The 21447-nt window shown below is 38.0% G+C and overlaps 1 protein-coding gene across 1 annotated transcript in view; it reads right to left on the bottom strand.

Moving 5' to 3' along the window:
* Window positions 1-21447, bottom strand: part of LOC143040171 (uncharacterized) — an 81506-nt gene that overhangs the window by 16691 nt on the left and 43368 nt on the right. The window contains exon 2 of the mRNA XM_076210838.1: window positions 3088-3254. Within this exon, the coding sequence (XP_076066953.1) occupies window positions 3088-3249 (162 nt within the window). The 5' untranslated portion in view covers window positions 3250-3254. The remainder of the gene's footprint in view (window positions 1-3087; window positions 3255-21447) is intronic.

Here is a 21447-nt window from a genome sequence, read left to right as displayed (position 1 = left end):
TTGGAAGGGGGAAAAAGCCTTGGTATATGTATGTATGTATGTACATAGGATTGGGTGTTGGCATGTGTACTTGGTAAAGGAGTTGGGTCTGTTTTTACTCCACCCTTACGTCTATCAATGTCACGGCCTGGTTGTGGTTGTGATTGTGATTGTGGTCGAAGTTGTGGCTGTGAAGCATCACTAGTCCTGCGTGGCCTACGAGTGTCACTATCACAATCACTTTCCTCTGTTTTTGGTTCTCGATCGTATGGATCACTGTCACTCGCATACAAAAGCTTCCTCTTAGTTCCTTGAGGCATGTTTAAACTAATATCACACTGATTGAGGTAGATAATCCCAATAAATAAGATGCAAAAAGCACTCCCAAGTCGAGCACGCCATAGCACGCTGCCCGAGTCTGGTAGTAAAAGTTGCCACTACTGATTCTCGCACCAGATCTACAAATTCCGACCTTTCTCATGGCCATCCTAGAGTGGATATATGATTTTTATGTGTCTTGGCTGATGCGCCTGAGTATTCCAAAGAAGTTAAGCATAATTTTATTCAATTTGGTAAGATTCGATTTTTCAGCCATAAAGTCATCACAGAGACGAATTGATTTGAGGGGTCATCGGATTTTACGGGTTAATAAAGGTTCCATCCTCACATGGAGTCTACTATGACCATTCTGTTAGCAATTGTCATTTTAGAGTCTGAACTTGACAAGTATTCATTCATTCTAGTTGGGCCTGGGAAGTTTAGGAGACTTACATAGGATTGGGTGTTGGCATGTGTGGTTGGTAAAGGAGTTGGGTGGATTTTCACTTTTACCTCTAATTTTGAGGCTGTGTGCTCCAATGATTAATGTGAACAGAGGAGATTAACTTTGGTGGTTTAGAGGATGGTTTGATAATAATTTTGGGGGTGGGGAATTTATTGGTGTAGTGAGGGTGATGTACTCCATTACACCTTGCATGGTCTCTCCAAAAGAGCCGATATTTTTCTTGGGATACTGCGGTTGCAGAGGCTGGGATGCATAAGGGGAGGGGGTGGGTGGCTGAGTTTGTTGAAGGAAGGTGTGGACTAGAGGGGAAGGACTTGGCTCTTGTACTCCAGGTGGTGAGAGAGTGAAGGGTTGAGCTTGGGGAGAAAGTGAGAGGGGTGTTAGAGGCTGCACATGGAATTCCTGTAAGAAGCTTTAGGAGGAAATAGGGTTGAAGTTGAAGAAGCTAGGATTTTGGGCAAACTCTGAGGATTGTTCCAGACTGAAGCAAGGTTGTAGTTGTTTAGGTGGAATTATTGAAAGAATTTTATCATGGATAATTGTGCTTCCAGTGTGACTCTACAGGGTGTTCAGGATAAATTTGATAATTTTTTTATCTTCTGTCATCTCACAACCATTGGAAGGATTTAATAGCGGTAAAGTGCAATGGATAGCTGATTCTGTGCACTATTGGTGAGCGTGAGAACTAGAAAGAATGGATGACTGGAAAGCACCGGAATATAGGAAGAGAATAACCTGCATCATGATGATTCCCACAGGATTAAAAAATTCAGAAATCTTAGCTGCATCTCAGTGCTCCTTGAATACTGTGAAGGCTGTGAGATGTGAGCTGGAGAATTGCAATGGAGATGTGGAAGCAGTGGCTAGCAGGATCATAGCAGGTGTTCTGACTCTGTCCGCACAATGAAATTTATCAAAAAGCTGTGAAAAAAAAGTGTGGCAAGATCCAGACAAGGCAATGTGGACCTTGGCAAGAGAGAAGGGCATCAGAGTGGCAACTATGAAGAAAGTACTGAACAAGGATCTTCGCTACTCTTCATACAAGAGGCATAAGGGCCAACTACTCACCGCCATGGTTCAAGAGAACCTCCTTACGAAAGCTAAGAAACGTCTCAACAAGGTCAAACACCCAGTCGAGCTGGGGATGTTCTGGTTCTTCTCAGACAAGAACTTCTGCCAGGACCAGCTACACAATGTACAGAATAACTGGTGGCTAGCCTACAATTTGCACGAAGCCCCACGCTTCATGAAGACCAAGTTCCCTCAAACTGTTATGGTCTTTGGGTGTGTTTCGAACAAAGGCCACATCATGCCACCCCACATCTTTGAAGAGGGATTCTGACTCACTTCAGATGGCTGTATTGGGTTGCTGTCCACTGTTGTCAAGTGCTGGGTGGAGAGGGTGGCTGTGGGAAGACCATACATGTGGACTCAGCTCTGTGTCACACCTCTGGAAAAACCTGGAAGTGACTGTCTGAGAACTTCTATGACTTCACCAGTCCCAACATCTGGCCCCCCAACTTGCCTGATTGCAACCCCATGGACATGTGAGGGGTGCAGTTGAAAAAGACACAAATGGTACTGGCTGCAACACCAAGGATGAGCTGATTGCTAGAATCAAGCTAGTGTTCAGGCATCTCTCAAAGGACACTGTGAAGGCTGTGTACTGCAGGTTTAGGTCCTGCCTGGAGGCCATGGTGGAGGCTCAGGGCGGCTTCTTTGAGTGAGCTGTATTTCACAAAAGATCCTCTAAGAGATGCACTTTGAACTTTGAGAATACATCAATTTTTGGCCAAGATATGACTTTTTCTTTCCTTTCCAAAAGTGTCAAATTTATCCCGAACACCCTGTAGATCTGATAACCCTGTATTTAATTCATCTTTGGGCTTCTCTGAAGCTGATGTAATCTAAGCTTCTGAGATAAAGGACTTCTTTTTCAAAATGGTATACTAGACAGTCAAAGGATAATGCACAGTGATCTTGGTTGCAGTTTGTAAATTTGGATGCGTTTGAACAAGTGGTATAACATGCAGGGGCTGAGCAATGTGCCCAAAATGTTGGCAGTTGAAGCAGCAGTTAGAGCATCAATAGTACAGTACTTATTTCTTATTTTTGGAAGCCTAAACTATGTAGGTTGGAAGTTATGGCTGATTGAATGTCACTAGTAGTGTGGAGGCATTGATATTTGTCCAGCATTTTATTTTATTTTTTAACCCAATATACTGTTATTACTAGTGATCATTAGAGAAAGAAGGAGAAAGACAGAAAGAAAGAAAAAGAGAGGGACTTGACTATAATCCATAATATATTATCAATGTACTCACATTCATATGAGTTTCTTGCACAAGATCCTGATTCCTGGAGGCTTTCCGTTTCCTCTGTTTCATGGCTTTGGTGCTGAACCCATGAAGAAAGTGGCACTTTTCACCTTTCAAACATGATCCCTTCTTCCAATATCGGCAAGTAACTGACTTCCTGTAATCCATTGTGCCTGAAAAAATATACAGTTTTGATCTTTAAGCCATAGTATATATCACACGGAAGGCTTTGAATAAAAAGGGGGCCCAAATGTTCTTATATTTCTAATGATATTCAGGACATCTGAAGGAAGAACAAACATGAAATGATTCTTTGTATAACATAAATTGGTGCCAGTTTGACTAACAGGAAACCAGCTACCCCCATAGTGGCTGGCAATGGTCCTCTGGCCCAAGCACTGAGCTCTATAAAAAGAAAGTTAGCATGTTGTCTGTGTTGTAGTCATGTGGAACAGTTTCATGTCACTGGCTTCTAGTAGTAGGAGGGGAACAGTTTCCAGTTGTTAGCTCTTATCATTTGTAAAGGTGGAGGAAATAGAGTTGAAGTTGAATGAGAAGGATCTTAGGCAAACTCTGAAGATTGTTCCAAACTGAAGCAAGGTTGCTGATACATTTTAAAGATGAATGGCAGCAAGACAAGTCTCTCTGACATCCATCCTGTATGACCACCACTTGCAGGTATTTATTATTAGTCCCTGCAAAACTATCTTACAGTCCAAAAGCTTTTGTATGTGATGATTTGAACAACTGAAAGCATACACCACAGCCTCATGCCAACTCCATTCCAGCTTCCACAAGCAAGTCCTCATGCAGCCACTCTTCAAAGTGGCTCTTTGTAAAATCACTTGGCTTGTTTTAGTCATGTTCCTCCACAGAGAATTATCTCTTGTGGAAATAACATTTTTATGTATATTCCCATAAGAAACAGAAACAATTGCCACAATAAGACTTCAAGAGATGCCAATGGCATGTAAGAAAAGGAAAAGTTTGGAGATAACTTCAAAGGACATAGACGTCAAACTCAGTGTCTCATGAAAATGAAAGGTTATGAGGAAGAGAAAGCACTGGCAGCCATAAAGATAAATCCTAAATTCTTCTATCCATAACAATATACCATATCTGAAATATACCATATCTGAAAAGCTGCAAGGCAATGCTGTCAGCCCATATCACCAAGACATGGAGAAAATCTCTCAATTGTGGGCTTAGTACAAAGTGCTAAAAGAAAGTATTATCACACCATTTTTAAGAGTGGTTCATGGGGGCTCACATTAAATTACAGGCCAATAGTTCTTGCCTCTCATCTCATAAAGGTGTTTGAGTGCTTAAGAAGGTACTACTGAAACATTTAAAGGAATCCAGGCAATTTAACAAAGGACAGCATGGGTTCCAGAAAGGGATGATCCTGCCTCTTGCAACTCCACCATTGTTCAAACATTCTGGAAGAATTGAACAATGGAAACAATGTTGATATGGTTTGCCTTGATTTCACAAAAGCATTTGGCAAGGTGGAACATGGAGTGCTACTAAACAAAGCCAAAAAGGTCAGCATTAAAGGCAAACTTGGCACATGGTTGTACAACTTCCTAATAGACAGGAAGCAGACAGTAGTGGTGGAAGGGACCCAATCAAAGGGCTTGGCAGTCACCAGTGGAGTAACACTAGGCTCCATAATAGGACCACTATTGTTCTTGATCATGATGGGAGACATAGACCTCAATGTAAAATTGTCCAGAATTTCATCATTTGCCGATGACACCAGCATCTCAAGCAATATAACCAGTAATGAGGACTCCCAGGGGCTGCAAAGTGACCTTGATGAAATTCAACAGCAGTGCATTTGTTCATTATTTAAATAAACAACTTGAAAAATGAGATTATTAGTGATGTTAGTAAGTATGCAGACAACACTAAAATAGGATGCTAAATCAGGTCAACTGCGCAATGTAAAGGCTTAACAGTTTGGCACCACACCCACCACACCCTCTAGGATCTTCTGGTTATGAATAAACATGTGCCATTCATGCCCTCTTTGTAATGAATATATGTAGGGGTGCCTTAGCATCTCCCAGTAGTTCATGTAGTCCCTGGTAGCATCCTGGTACAGTAATTTGTTTCTGCATTTGTTCCACATCTTTTATGTCCCTAATTTTGTTGGAAGACTACAACTGGCTCACATACTCTATTTTAAAGACAGCCAAAGCTCTGACTTTGCCACTAAAGTTCTAAGGATCCATCCACTCCCTTGTCCTGCTGTTCTTGTAATGTACCTGAAATGCATATCAAATTTGCATAATCACTTGCCACACACCCAAGTCTTTGTCTCATTGGTCCTTGTTTCTTCATCACCCACTTTGTATATATAATGTTGCAGCTGATCATTTGGCCCATGCTTGATCAATTAAGAACATAAGAAGGAGACTGCAAGAGACCATAAGGCAGTTCCATGTTCATTACCGCCATCATCCCCATCCATAAAGTTATCTAACATTAAGAACATGATGGAGACTGCAACAGACCTTAAGGCCTACACTAGGCAGTTTCATGTACATTACCACCTGTCATCACCATCCATAAAGTTGTCTAACCATTTCTTAAAACATCCGATAGTTTCAATGCTCACTACATGGTTACTAAATCTATTCCATTTGTTGACCACCCTAATAGTAAACCAATTTTTGCTAATTTCCTTCTTAAATCTAAATGTGTCAAATTTAACTCCATTACTGCGAGTCTTGCCCAGTTGTCTTAATATGATAACCTCTTGACACTGCATTTAGCCTTGTCCCACATCTCAAACATTTTATTTATATATAAATATTTTTTGTAGTTTTTTGTAGGAGGCCATGTTGTACACATGATTTCAAGAAGTCTACAGCGACAATGGCATTGTTGAGCTTATACTGAAGCTTTAATCTGTCTCGTGCAACAAGTTTCTGTGCTGGTTCCAAATAGCTGAGATGTCCAAAAGACATTTGGTGCGGTTTTCTCTTTTTTATTTTCTCCAATACGTATTTCGACCTTACTCGGTCATCCTCAGGGAAGGAGTTACAATTTTTTTTTTTTTTTTTTTTTTTTTCCCTCTCCAGCGGAGGTATCGGATTTAGGGACTGTCTTTTAGCTTGCGGTGGTGTTGTGAGTTCGGTGGGGGGGGGGTTGCTCCTGACAGGAGCATGTGCCAGAGGGAACGGTTTATGTGTAGATGTGATACAATGTTTGGTGATTACATAGGTTTATATACAGGCCGTACATTGGCCGAACACTGGGAGAAGTCATTGCCTATAGCCGTGATCCGTAGCGCTGCGTACATGGAAGTAGCAACTTTCTTGTGGATTGTGGAAATGGGTGTTATTGTTTGTGTTATGTGCGTCTACTGCTTGGGAGTGTGGTTGTGGGCATGAGTTGTATGTTAATAGAAGGTTTTTCGGTGTAAATGTTCACTGCTTCGGCCATCTTAAGGCGAAGGGGGTCGTGAGCTTTGTAAATTATTTTGGTGTTTTCATTTAGTGTTTGTCTGGTGATGGTGGTTTTGTGTTCTTTCATCATGTGTGTTTTGATGGCGCCATTCTGGAGGTGGTATGTGAGTCTTTTGGAGAGGGTCATAGAAGTCATGCCAATGTATGAGGAAGAGCGATGCTGACAATCACCGACAGGGCAATCAAACTTATACACGACGTTGACTTCTTGTAGAGGAGGGTTGGGGGGCTGGCCGTTGTTCTTCATTACCAGGGTGTGTGTTTTATAGGTTTTGTAGTATACGATTAGGCGTATCTTAGTGTCTGGGTTGATGGGTCGAATGTTACACGTGATAATATTTCGAAGTGTTCTTTCGTCTTCTTTGTAGCCGTTGTTCATATGTCCTTTGTGGTACAGATCTAGTGTTGCTATATTGGTGTTTGTGGGTGTTGGTTGGGCGGTAAAGGAGTTCATTTTGTTTTTGATGATAGATTCGATGGAGTGCTGTGGATAGCCGTTGTTGACGAGTAGTGTTGTTATACGTTGGAGTTCGTTATTCGTAGTTTTCCATGTACTGCTGTGGGAGAAGGCTCTGTTCACTAGTGATCGGATGACGCTTTGTTTGTAGCGTTCTGGGCATTCGCTACTGCCGTTAAGACAGAAACCGAGGTTAGTGTCTTTGACGTAGACTTCAGTCGGGAATCGATCTGAAGCTGTGCTTACTACTATATCTAAGAAGGGGAGAGTGCCATCGTTGCGTTGGTGTTCATAGGTGTAATTGAGGGTTGAATGTTTCTTGAATGTGTGTGAGAGTTGAGTTACTGATTGGGGATCTTTTGCGCTAATAAAGATGTCATCAACATACTGGGCGTAGATGGAGGGCTTCATGTCAGGATGGTCGTTGAAGATTTTCTCTTCGATGGATCCCATATAGAAGTTGGCGAAGAGTAGCCCGAGGGGGGATCCCATTCCCACGCCGTCAACCTGTACGCGCATTTTCCCATCGGGACCGTAGAAGGGGGCTTCCATCGTGGAGAAATTAAAAAAGAGAAAACCGCACCAAATGTCTTTTGGACACCTTCTCAGCTATTTGGAACCAGCACAGAAACTTGTTGCACGAGACAAATTAAAGCTTCAGTATAAGCTCAACAACGCCATTGTCGCTGTAGACTTCTTGAAATCACACACACACACACTTCAACGAACAGACGGCTTAGAAGACGTTCTGAAGAAAAAGTGAAATTTCGTGGATCCCAAAGCAAAGGAAGTACCTATTGTATTTACAGGGTGGGGGGAAATTGCTCGTGGTGTAGTGGGAAAGTGAAGAAAAAGGAGAAGGGGAGGGATTACTGAGGAAAATGGAAGGAAATGAGGAAGGGGAGGACTTGACCCAGGCAGGCAGGCAACATGTAAACAAAAGGGGTCCTGACCAGCTGAGTGACGATGAAAGGTCTAACAAAAATGTAAAGATTAGAAACATAGATATGAGTAGCACAGTGGAAGCTAGGAATAATAATTTCCATGGATTTAATGAGGGGGGGGCGGATAACAACCTCCCCCAACTAGCAAGACTTCTCACCAACTGGACAAAAGAACACAAATACATACCTCATCTCTACATCAACAACACTCTAATACCACACATAAACACACCGAAAATTCTTGGTGTAACATACGATACATCCATGTCTTTCAAACAACACCTCACAAACAAAAAACAAATGCACACCTAGACTTAACGCACTTAAGTCAATCACTGGAACAACATTTGGACAAAACAAAGAAACTAATATAACAATATACAAACAATGCATACGCTCAGTGATGAATTATGCGAGTCCTGCATGGGCTCCTAATCTCAGTGAGACACACCACAACACCCTTCAAATCATACAAAACAAAGCCCTAAAAACAATTACAGGCTGCACAAATACATCACCTACAGACCATTTACACCATGAAACAAAAGTCCTCAAAGTCAAGGACCACCTCGACATGAGAGGCACACAAACACTTGCTGCAGCCACCACAAACACATCACACCCGCTACACTACATAGCAGAACACCCACACACACCAAGAAACATTAAAACTACACCCAAAGACCTTTATTACGCACAGATACTCTCTTCTCTTCCTCCACAACCACCAAATACCAGCCTCCGGAAACATATTCATAATCATATCACTCACCGCTCCATTAACACACTGAAAGACAACACACTGCTGCATGCCAGACCCCCTGATATCCACCCTTCTGAATCCTCTCTCCCACGAAAGGACAGAGTCCACTTGGCCAGACTGCGATGCGGTCACCACCCAGCACTTCTAAGCTACCAGAAGAGGCTGGACGACCGTGTTGTGAACAGCTGCCCAGGATGTAACACTTCACCCCATACCATACAACACATAATGGAAGACTGCATTATACACAATCATGCACGCAAACAACACAACATACACTCTATAAAGGATTTGTGGGAAAACCCAGTTTCGGCTGTGGCCTTCCTTGGGGAGACGGGACTGCTCGGACAGACAGTCTAGGGAACGACAACAACAACAACAACTAACAAGACTTGAAGAAAAGCTTGAACAAATGACTGAACATTGGGAGAGTAGATTTGATAGAATTTCAAAAATGGCTGAAAGGGTTGAAAGATTAGAAACACTAGAGAAAGCAAACAATAACTTAACTAAGGAAGTAGAAGAACTAAAAAGACAGTTAAAAGAAGTAAAAGAGGAGAATGAAGAATTAAAGAGGAATAATAAAGAAAACAAAGAGGCCATAGCTAAAGAAGCTATGAGCTGGAAGACAACCCAAGAAGACAATAAAGTGGCATTCACTGACATAATTAAACAGCAAATGAAAGAACAAACTGAAGACTCAATTATTAAAGTGATAAGACAAAAGGAGAATATAGTAAGAGATTTAGCAGACAAAAAGAAATGTATAATTATATTAGGAATGGAAGAGAAACACAACCCAGATAGAACCACAAGAATCAAGGAGGAAAATGAAAAGGTAAGCCGATTACTAGAATCAGTTCAGGAAGATGAGCCAGAAATAATGAAACAAATAGAAGAGAAATTCAGACTTGGGAAATATAGTACAGACAAGACCAGACCAATTAAGATTAAATTCAGGTCACAAACGACGGCAGAGAATATCTTATCCAAAACAGGGAAACTAGCAACAAGTGAACAATATAAAAAGGTATGGATAAAAAGGGAAATGAATAAAGAGGAAAGAGAGGAGGAAATAAGGAAAAGACATGAAGCTAAGAGAAAAAATGAGACCAGAACGGAGACAGAAAAACAAGAATTCTACTGGAGAGTAGTGAATATGAAATTGAAGAAATGGAGCATAACAGAGAGAAACACAAAAGAAACAGAGAATACAATGGAAATAACAGAAAGTTAAAAGTATCCTACACAAATATAGATGGATTAATAACAGGACTGAATGAACTGAACAAATATCTGAAAGCAAGAGATCCGGACATAATGGGAATTGTTGAAACAAAATTAAAAGGCCCACTACCACCCAACAGCATAGGACACAATACATATAATTATTGGATTAGAAACAGAGAGATAAAACAAGGGGGTGGAGTTATGGGAACAATACAGTAGAGATGATTATGATAGAAGTAGAAGATAGAGATAAGAAGAGCAGAAAGTTTGTAATAAACTATGTGCCCCCAAAAACAGCCTCGTGGGAAGAGAATGAACATAAAAGCATGTTAGAAGACACAAGAATAACACTAAACAAGATAATGGAAGATGGAGGAAGAATAGTTATGATGGGCGACTATAATTGCAAAGAAATATGCTGGGAAGAGATGACCGTAAAGGGTGGAGAAGACTCATGGGGAAGTGTTCTACTTGAGATGATTACTGACCACACAATGACACAATGGATCCAAGAGAACACCAGGTATAGAAATGAAGAAGAACCATCGAGACTAGACCTAATATTCACATCAGAACCTGAAATAGTGGAAAAGATAGAATACCAGGCACCAATAAGCAAAAGTGACCACATATTGATAGAACTAGAACTAAATGAGAAAAAATACATAAAAAGAAATGAACAATATAGAAAAGGAAGATTGATGTATGAAAAAGCAAATTTTGATAAATTAAGAGAATTCTTCCAAAATGAAAACTGGGAAAGAATACACAAAGAAGATACAACAGTGGAAGAGAAATGGAATATTTTGACAAAAATCTATAAAAAGGGAGTAGAAAAGTATGTCCCAAGACAAAAACAGGAAAAAGAATATATATAGTGCTGGTACAATAAAAGTTGTAGGGAGATAAAAGACAAAAGAGACAAAGCTTGGGCTAAATGGAAGAAAAACAAAAGACCAGAAAAATGGAAAATATATACTTGTTATAGAAATGAATATGTACAAGCATGCAGAGAGGAAAAGAGAAAATATGAAAAAGATGTCATAGAAAAATGTAAAGATCAACCAAAACTATTCTACAGATTTGTAAACAACAAACTGAAAAACAAACAAGATTTGGAGAAATTAAGAAAAGGAGGAATTGAATACACAGAGGAAATTGAAATGGCGGAAATTATGAACAAACATTTTAAATCTGTGTTTACAAGGGAGAACATACAACCTGAAGAGATTGAATGGAAAGAGAAAGTCCCCCCTATGAAAGAAATAGAAGTAACAAAGAATGAAATATTGAAACACTTGAGTAATCTTGATGTCAGAAAATCGCATGGACCAGATGAAATAGCAAACTGGATTTTGATAGAATGCAGGAATGAACTGGCAGACATAATACATAGCATAATAAACAGTTCCTTGAAAGAAGGTAAAGTTCCAGAAGATTGGAAAAAAGCAAATATAGTACCTATATATAAAGGGGGAAATAAAGAAGACCCTAACAACTATAGGCCAGTCTCTCTAACAAGTACAATAGCAAAAATTTGTGAAAGAATTATCAAAAATAGATGGGTAAAATATTTAGAAAAAAAACAATGTGCTAAATCCAAGACAATTTGGATTCAGACAAGGACGATCATGTGTCATCAATTTAATATGTTTCTATTCAAGGCTAATAGATATAATACAAGAAAGAGATGGATGGGCTGATTGCGCATTTCTAGACCTAAAAAAAGCTTTTGACAAAGTACCACATAAAAAGTTGCTTAAGAAATTAGAAACTGAAGGAGGAATACAGGGCAAACTACTAAATTGGATGGAAGACTTTTTGCAAGAAAGAAAAATGAGAGTAGTGATAAGAAACCAGCACTCAAAATGGGATGAAGTAATAAGCGGTGTTCCGCAGGGAACAGTTCTGGCCCCAATAATGTTTGCTATATACATTAATGATATGGATGAAGGAATTGAAAGCTATATGAGCTTCTTTGCAGATGATGCAAAACTACTGAAAAGAGTGAAAACTGAAGAATATTGTGAATCACTGCAGAGAGACCTAAATACAGTACAGGAATGGAGTAGGAAGTGGGAGATGGAGTTCAATACAAAAAAGTGTAGTATAATGGAGTTTGGAAAAAGCAAAAACAGAATAACAAGAGCATATGAATTGGGAGAAGAAGGAATAAAAAAAGTAGAAAATGAGAAGGACCTGGGAGTCATTGTTATGAATAATATGTCACCTGAGAAACATATAAATAAGATTTTTGGAGAAACTTATAATTTAATAAGAACAATCAAAGTTGCATTTACATACCTGGATGAAGAAATGGTGAAGAAAATCCTAATCACCCTGATAAGACCAAGATTGGAATATGCAGCAATGATATGGTCACCAAGTACAAAAAAATGTATAAAAAACTTGAAAGAATACAAAGAGCAATTACAAAACTGGCACCAACACTCTCAAAACTATCATATGAAGAGAGACTAGCAAAACTTGAACTACAGACACTAGAGCAAAGAAGAGAGAGAGGAGATTTGATAGCTATTTACAGAATCATGAAAGGCATAGAAATTACTGATAGAGAGAATCTGATAAAATGGGATGACAGAAATACAAGAGGACATGGAAAGAAAATAAAAAAAGACAGCTATAGAAGAGACTTGAAAAAGAACAGCTTTCCTCACAAAGTAATAAACAGTTGGAACAAGTTAGATGAGAAAGTGGTGTGTGCAAAAACAATACATGAATTCAAAAATTGTTTAGATAAAATGAGAAATGAAGACGGGACCCCACGAGCATAGCTCCCCTTCCCGTAAAATACAACTAGGTAAAGTGGAAGAGAAATGGAATATTTTGACAAAAATCTATAAAAAGGGAGTAGAAAAGTATGTCCCAAGACAAAAACAGGAAAAAGAATATATATAGTGCTGGTACAATAAAAGTTGTAGGGAGATAAAAGACAAAAGAGACAAAGCTTGGGCTAAATGGAAGAAAAACAAAAGACCAGAAAAATGGAAAATATATACTTGTTATAGAAATGAATATGTACAAGCGTGCAGAGAGGAAAAGAGAAAATATGAAAAAGATGTCATAGAAAAATGTAAAGATCAACCAAAACTATTCTACAGATTTGTAAACAACAAACTGAAAAACAAACAAGATTTGGAGAAATTAAGAAAAGGAGGAATTGAATACACAGAGGAAATTGAAATGGCGGAAATTATGAACAAACATTTTAAATCAGTGTTTACAAGGGAGAACATACAACCTGAAGAGATTGAATGGAAAGAGAAAGTCCCCCCTATGAAAGAAATAGAAGTAACAAAGAATGAAATATTGAAACACTTGAGTAATCTTGATGTCAGAAAATCGCATGGACCAGATGAAATAGCAAACTGGATTTTGAAAGAATGCAGGAATGAACTGGCAGACATAATACATAGCATAATAAACAGTTCCTTGAAAGAAGGTAAAGTTCCAGAAGATTGGAAAAAAGCAAATATAGTACCTATATATAAAGGGGGAAATAAAGAAGACCCTAACAACTATAGGCCAGTCTCTCTAACAAGTACAATAGCAAAAATTTGTGAAAGAATTATCAAAAATAGATGGGTAAAATATTTAGAAAAAAAAACAATGTGCTAAATCCAAGACAATTTGGATTCAGACAAGGACGATCATGTGTCATCAATTTAATATGTTTCTATTCAAGGCTAATAGATATAATACAAGAAAGAGATGGATGGGCTGATTGCGCATTTCTAGACCTAAAAAAAGCTTTTGACAAAGTACCACATAAGAAGTTGCTTAAGAAATTAGAAACTGAAGGAGGAATACAGGGCAAACTACTAAATTGGATGGAAGACTTTTTGTAAGAAAGAAAAATGAGAGTAGTGATAAGAGACCAACACTCAAACTGGGATGAAGTAATAAGCGGTGTTCCACAAGGAACGGTTCTGGCCCCAATAATGTTTGCTATATATATTAATGATATGGAGGAAGGAATTGAAAGCTATATGAGCTTCTTTGCAGATGATGCAAAACTATTGAAAAAAGTGAACACGGAAGAAGATTGTGAATCACTACAGAGAGATCTAAACAAAGTACAGGAATGGAGTAGGAAGTGGGAAATGGAGTTCAATACAAAGAAGTGTAGTATAATGGAATTTGGAAAAAGTAAAAACAGAATAACAGGATCATATAAATAAGGAGAAGGAATAAAAAAAGTAGAATATGAAAAGGACCTGGGAGTCATTGTTATGAATAATATGTCACCTGAGAAACATATAAATAAGATTTTTGGAGAAACCTATAATTTAATAAGAACAATCAAAGTTGCATTTACATATCTGGATGAAGAAATGGTGAAAAAAATTCTAATCACCCTGACTGTGATCCGATTTTCAGAGGGGATGAAGAAAATAGCCTAACTAATATCAGCATTAGTAAAGAAGAAGTTATCAAGCAGATTGACAGACTTAAAGCTACAAAATCTCCGGGTCCGGACGAAATTTTCCCAAGAATGCTTAAGGAGTGTAGATTTGAAATCTGCGACCGGTTAACTGTAATATTCAATAAATCGGTAGACACTGGTTCTGTTCCAACTGCTTGGAGGCAGGCAAACGTTGTTCCTGTTTTTAAGAAGGGAGATAGATCGACCATATGCAACTACAGGCCAATCAGTTTGACGTCGGTTATAGGAAAGATGCTTGAATCAATAATAGTAAATAGACTCAGAGAACACATTGAAGGGCACAATTTAATTCGTGATTCACAGCATGGTTTCTCCAAAGGTAAGTCATGCGTGACTAATCTTCTATCCTTTTACACTAAGGTATATAAGGCGTCAGACAACAATGAAAATTACGATGTTATTTACCTTGACTTTAGCAAAGCGTTCGACAAAGTGCCACACCAGAGACTACTAAATAAAATCAAAGCCCATGGCATAGGAGGAAAAGTGTTAGAATGGATTAGAGCTTGGATTAGTAACAGAAAACAGCGGGTCACCATAAATGGAATAAAATCTAGGTGGGGCAATGTTACTAGCGGGGTCCCCCAGGGCTCGGTTTTGGGTCCCTTATTGTTCATTATGTATATAAACGACTTAGACGATGGGTTAAATAGTGATGTTAGTAAGTTTGCGGAAGACACTAAAATAGGACGCCTAATTAGGTCAGGAGAAGACGCCCAGATTCTGCAGGATGATCTTGATAAACTGTTAACATGGTCGGTGAAATGGCAAATGAACTTCAATATCTCTAAGTGTAGCGTGTTAAACGTAGGGCTACACAACCCCGAAAATAGATACAACTTAGATGACACGTTTTTAGAAAAATCTGAGTGCGAGAGGGACTTGGGAGTTCTGGTGAGTCCGGACCTTAAAACCAGGAAGCAGTGCATTAGCGCCAGAAATAAAGCAAACAGTGCATTAGGCTTCATTGCTAGGACGGTAACAAATAGAAGTGCAGAGGTAATTATTAAACTCTATCTAGCAATAGTTAGACCCATCCTGGACTATGCGGTACAGTTTTGGTCTCCGTCCTACAAAATGGACATAAATTCACTAGAATCAGTACAGAGAAGAATGACCAAAATGATACAAGGACTCGGAAATTTGCCTTACGAAGAGAGGCTTAGGCACCTAAACTTACACTCTCTGGAAAGACGCAGAGTGCGGGGTGATCTAATAGAAGTGTTCAAGTGGATCAAAGGCTATAACAAGGGTGATGCAAACAAGGTCATCATAATAAAACAACAGGGCAGGACTCGCAGTAATGGGTATAAACTGGACAAATTTAGATTTAAGAAGGTAATAGGCAAGAATTGGTTTACAAATAGGGTGGTCGATGAATGGAATAAACTTAGTAACCACGTAGTAAGCGCTGAAACTATCAGTTGTTTTAAAAAACGATTAGACAACTTTATGGATGGGGACGACAGGTGGTGATGGATACGGAGCTGCCTAGTGTAGGCCTTATGGTCTTTTGCAGTCTCCTTTATTTCTTATGTTCTTATGTTCTTATAAGACCAAGATTGGAATATGCAGCAACGATATGGTCACCAAGTACAAAAAAATGTATAAAAAAACTTGAAAGAATACAAAGAGCAATTACAAAATTGGCACCTACACTCACAAAACTATCATATGAAGAGAGACTAGCAAAACTTGAACTACAGACACTAGAGCAAAGAAGAGAGAGAGGAGATTTGATAACTATTTACAGAATCATGAAAGGCATAGAAATTACTGATAGAGAGAATCTGATAAAATGGGATGACAGAAATACAAGAGGACATGGAAAAAAATAAAAAAGGACAGCTATAGAAGAGACCTGAAAAAGAACAGCTTTCCTCACAAAGTAATAAACAGTTGGAACAAGTTAGATGAGAAAGTGGTGTGTGCAAAAACAATACATGAATTCAAAAATTGTTTAGATAAAATGAGAAATGAAGACGGGACCCCACGAGCATAGCTCCCCTTCCCGTAAAATACAACTAGGCAACTAGGTAAATACTTCAGCGAATGGACGGCTTGGATGACGTTCTGAAGAAAACTGAAGTCTGTGGATCCCAACGCAAAGAGAAGTGCCTAGTGTTTTTACAGGGTGGGGGGGAAATTGCTCGTGGAGTAGTGGGAAAGTAGGGAAAGAGGAAAAGGGGAGGGATTACTGAGGGAAATGGAAGGAAATGAGGAGGGAGTAGACTTGGCCCAGCCAGACAAGCGAAAGGTAAACAAAAGGCTGAGTGAGGATGAAATGTCTAATAAAAATGTAAAGATTAGAAGTATAGAGAGGAGCAATACAGTAGAAAGTGACGAGAATATGTTCCAGGGATTTAAAGAGGGTGGGGGGGACACAACCCCTCCCCCCCGACTGATAAGACTAGAGGAGAGAGTTGATAAGGTGATAGAGGACTTGGAACGTAAGTTAGGTAATGTTGACTCCATTTTCCAAAGAATTGAAAGGTTGGAACAACTAGAGAAGGCAAACAGAAACTTAACTGAAGAAATAGAGGACCTAAAAAGACAGTTAGGAAATGTAAAGGAGGAGAATGAGAAATTGAAGAAGAATAGTAATGAAAACAGAGAGAAAATAGATACAGAAGCTAAAAATTGGAGGACAACCCAAGAAGGGAATAAGGTCTCATTCACTGACATAGTCAAACAGCAATTGAAAGAACATAATGAAGACTCAGTTATTAAAGTGATGAGACAGAAGGAGAATATAGTAAGAGAATTAGCTGACAAAAAGAAATGTGTAATTATATTAGGAATGGAAGAGAAACATAACCCAGATAGAACCGCAAGAATCAAGGAGGAAAATGAAAGAGTAAGCAGTTTATTAAAATTAGTCCAGGAAGATGAACCAGAAATTATAAAGGAAATTGAGGAAAAATTCAGACTCGGAAAATATAGTACAGATAAGACCAGACCAATTAAGATTAAATTCAGGTCACAAACAACGGCAGAGAAAATTCTATCCAAGACAGGGAAACTAGCAACAAATGATCAATATAAAAAGGTATGGATAAAAAGAGAAATGAATAAGGAGGAAAGAGAGGCAGAAAAGCAGAAAAGACTTGAAGCTAAGGCAAAAAACGAGGAAAGAACGGAGTCAGAGAAAGAGAGATTCTATTGGAGAGTAGTGAACATGAAAATAAAGCAGTTCGACATACAAAAGAAAAACATAAGGGAAACAGAGAACACAATGGAAGTGGCAGAAAACTAAGAGCGTCTTACACAAATATAGATGGATTGATAACAGGATTGAATGAGCTGAATGATTATTTGAAAGAAAAAGAACCGGACATAATGGGAATTGTAGAAACAAAATTAAAAGGCCCACTACCACCCAACAGTGTAGGACATGATGCATACAATTATTGGATTAGAAACAGAGAGAAAAAACAAGGGGGTGGAGTTATGTTCCTGACTAAGAAGGATATAAACGTGAAAGGTGTCATATATGGAAAGAATACAGTAGAGATGATTATGATAGAAGTGGAAGACCGAGATAAGAAGAGAAGAAAATTTGTGATCAATTATGTGCCTCCGAAAACAGCCTCATGGGAGGAGAGTGAACATAAAAGTATGTTAGAGGACACAAAGATAGCATTAACTAAAATAATGGAAGACGGAGGAAGAATAGTTATGATGGGCGACTTTAATTGCAAAGAAATCTGCTGGGAAGAAATGACAGTAAAGAATGGTGATGACTCATGGGGAAATGCTCTACTTGAGATGATTACTGACCATTCAATGACACAATGGATACAAGAGAACACTAGGTATAGAAATGAAGAAGAACCATCGAGGCTAGACTTAATAATTACATCTGAACCTAGAATAGTGGACAAGATTGAATATAAAACACCAATAGGTAAAAGTGACCACATATTGATTGAACTGGAACTTAATGAAGAAAAATATATGAAAAGAAATGAACAATATAGAAAAGGAAGAATGATGTATGAAAAAACAAACTTTGATAAAATAAGAGAATTCTTCCAACAAGAAAACTGGGAAGAAATATACAAAGAAGAAACATCAGTGGAAGAGAAATGGAATATTTTGACAAAAATTTACAAAAAAGGAGTGGAAAAGTATGTCCCAAGACAAAAACAAGAAAAAGAATATGTAAAATGCTGGTACAACAAAAGTTGTAGGGAGTTAAAAGACAAAAGAGACAAAGCCTGGACCAGATGGAAAAAAGACAGAAGACCTGAAAAATGGAAAATATATACTGGTTATAGAAATGAATATGTACAAAAGTGCAGAGAGGAAAAAAGAAAATATGAAAAAGATGTTATAGAAAAGTGTAAAGATCAACCAAAACTATTCTACAGATTTGTAAACAATAAACTGAAAAACAAACAAGACTTGGAGAAATTAAGACAAGGAGGAGTTGAATACACTGAGGAAATGGAAATGGCAGAAATTATGAACAAACATTTTAAATCAGTGTTTACAAGGGAAAATATACAACCTGAAGAGATTGAGTGGAAAGAAAAAGTCCCCCCTATGGAAGAAATAGAAGTAACAAAGAATGAAATATTGACACACTTGGGTAATTTTGATGTCAGAAAATCGCATGGGCCAGATGAAATAGCAAACTGGATTCTGAAAGAATGCAGGAATGAACTGGCAGACAAAATACATAGCATAATAAGCAGTTCCTTAAAAGAAGGAAAAGTTCCAGAAGATTGGAAAAAAGCAAATATAGTACCTATATATAAAGGAGGAAATAAAGAAGAACCTACCAACTATAGACCAGTCTCTCTAACAAGTACAATAGCAAAAATAAGTGAAAGAATTATCAAAAGTAGATGGGTAAAATACTTGGAAAAAAACAACGTACTAAATCCAAGACAATTTGGATTCAGACAAGGACGATCATGCGTCACCAATTTAATATGTTTCTATTCAAGGCTAATAGATATAATACAAGAAAGAGATGGATGGGCTGATTGTGCATTTCTAGACCTAAAAAAAGCTTTTGACAAAGTACCACATAAGAAGTTGCTTAAGAAATTAGAATATGAAGGAGGAATACAAGGTAAATTGCTAAATTGGATGGAAGACTTTTTGCAAGAAAGAAAAATGAGAGTAGTGATAAGAGATCAGCACTCAAAATGGAATGAAGTAATAAGCGGTGTCCCGCAGGGAACAGTTCTGGCCCCAATAATGTTTGCTATATATATTAATGATATGGATGAAGGAATTGAAAGCTATATGAGCTTCTTTGCAGATGATGCAAAACTACTGAAAAGAGTGAAAACTGAAGAAGATTGTGAATCACTACAGAGAGATCTAAATAAAGTACAAGAATGGAGTAGGAAGTGGGAGATGGAGTTCAATACAAAAATGTGTAGTATAATGGAGTTTGGAAAAAGCAAAAACAGAATAACAGGAGCATATAATTTGGGAGAAGAAGGAATAAAAAAAGTAGAAAATGAGAAGGACCTGGGAGTCATTGTTATGAATAATATATCACCTGAGAAACATATAAATAAGATTTTTGGAGAAACTTATAATTTAATAAGAACAATCAAAGTGGCATTTACATACCTGGATGAAGAAATGGTGAGGAAAATCCTAATCACCCTGATAAGACCAAGATTGGAATATGCAGCAACGATATGGTCACCAAGTACAAAAAAATGTATAAAAAAACTAGAAAGAATACAAAGAGCAATCACAAAACTGGCACCAACACTCTCAAAACTATCATATGAAGAGAGACTACAAAAACTTAAACTACAGACACTAGAGCAAAGAAGAGAGAGAGGAGATTTGATAGCTATTTACAGAATCATGAAAGGCATAGAAATTACTGATAGAGAGAATCTGATAAAATGGGATGACAGAAATACAAGAGGACACGGAAAGAAAATAAAAAAAAGACAGCTATAGAAGAGATTTGAAAAAGAACAGCTTTCCTCACAGAGTAATAGACAGTTGGAACAAGTTAGATGAGAAAGTGGTGTGTGCAAAAACAATACATGAATTTAAAAATAGTTTAGATAAAATGAGATATGAAGACGGGACCCCACGAGCATAGCTCCCCTTCCCGTAAAATACAACTAGGTAAATACAACTAGGTAAATACATATATATATATATATATATATATATATATATATATATATATATATATATAATATATATATATATGATGGTGGAAAAAGAAGTCACGGGTCTAGTTCTGAGTTCCTGAGTTTATTCCTGACCGGTTTCGCTCTATGCTTTTCAGAAATAAACTCAGGAACTCAGAACTAGACCCGGGACTTCTTTTTCCACCTTCATCAACTAGTCATAATTTACCAACATAGATATACTGTATATATATATATATATATATATATATATATATATATATAATATATATATATATATATATATATATATGCAACAGGCGCGGATACAAGGGGGGGGGGCACGTCGCCCCCCTCCCAACGCCCCGAGTATGAAGAACAATGGTAATGGTCCATTACCATTGTTCACTCATCTCGAGTTTGATTCTCCTTGGATAAACACTTTTTAGTGCGAATTTATGATTTGAATTATATTTGTGAATTATATATGATTTTACATACAATTACGAGCAAAACAGACTTAGGTTTCTGGACCAATCTCCAAGCCAACAGCATTATTCTTGGGGTTAAAATATCTGCGTGTTTCAAGTATCGGTTATCGGTTCGAACCCCCCCCCATAACATTCCTGTATCCGCGCCTGATATGCAAAATAACCACACGAGAAGGAAAACTTGTCGCGAGTAAGCACTTTCGTATATTACATCTTCAGACTAAATGACAAGAGATACAGAGTTGTTTAAATGTATCAGGTAGCAACCATGGTTGAAGGAGGAGACAATACAATGCGTGAAGTGGGGGATGACCTTACCTCTATTGACCTGACCAATCTGGTGGAAACATTTTGGTCACCATTTGGGTTACCAATGTATCACATAGTTTATATTTTAATCAAACGTGCCTGATAT

Source organism: Oratosquilla oratoria, chromosome 28 (assembly GCF_046742065.1).
Source record: "Oratosquilla oratoria isolate Oo_2021 chromosome 28, ASM4674206v1, whole genome shotgun sequence".
Lineage (NCBI taxonomy): Eukaryota > Metazoa > Arthropoda > Malacostraca > Stomatopoda > Squillidae > Oratosquilla > Oratosquilla oratoria.
This window is presented reverse-complemented; position numbering and strand designations above follow the sequence as displayed.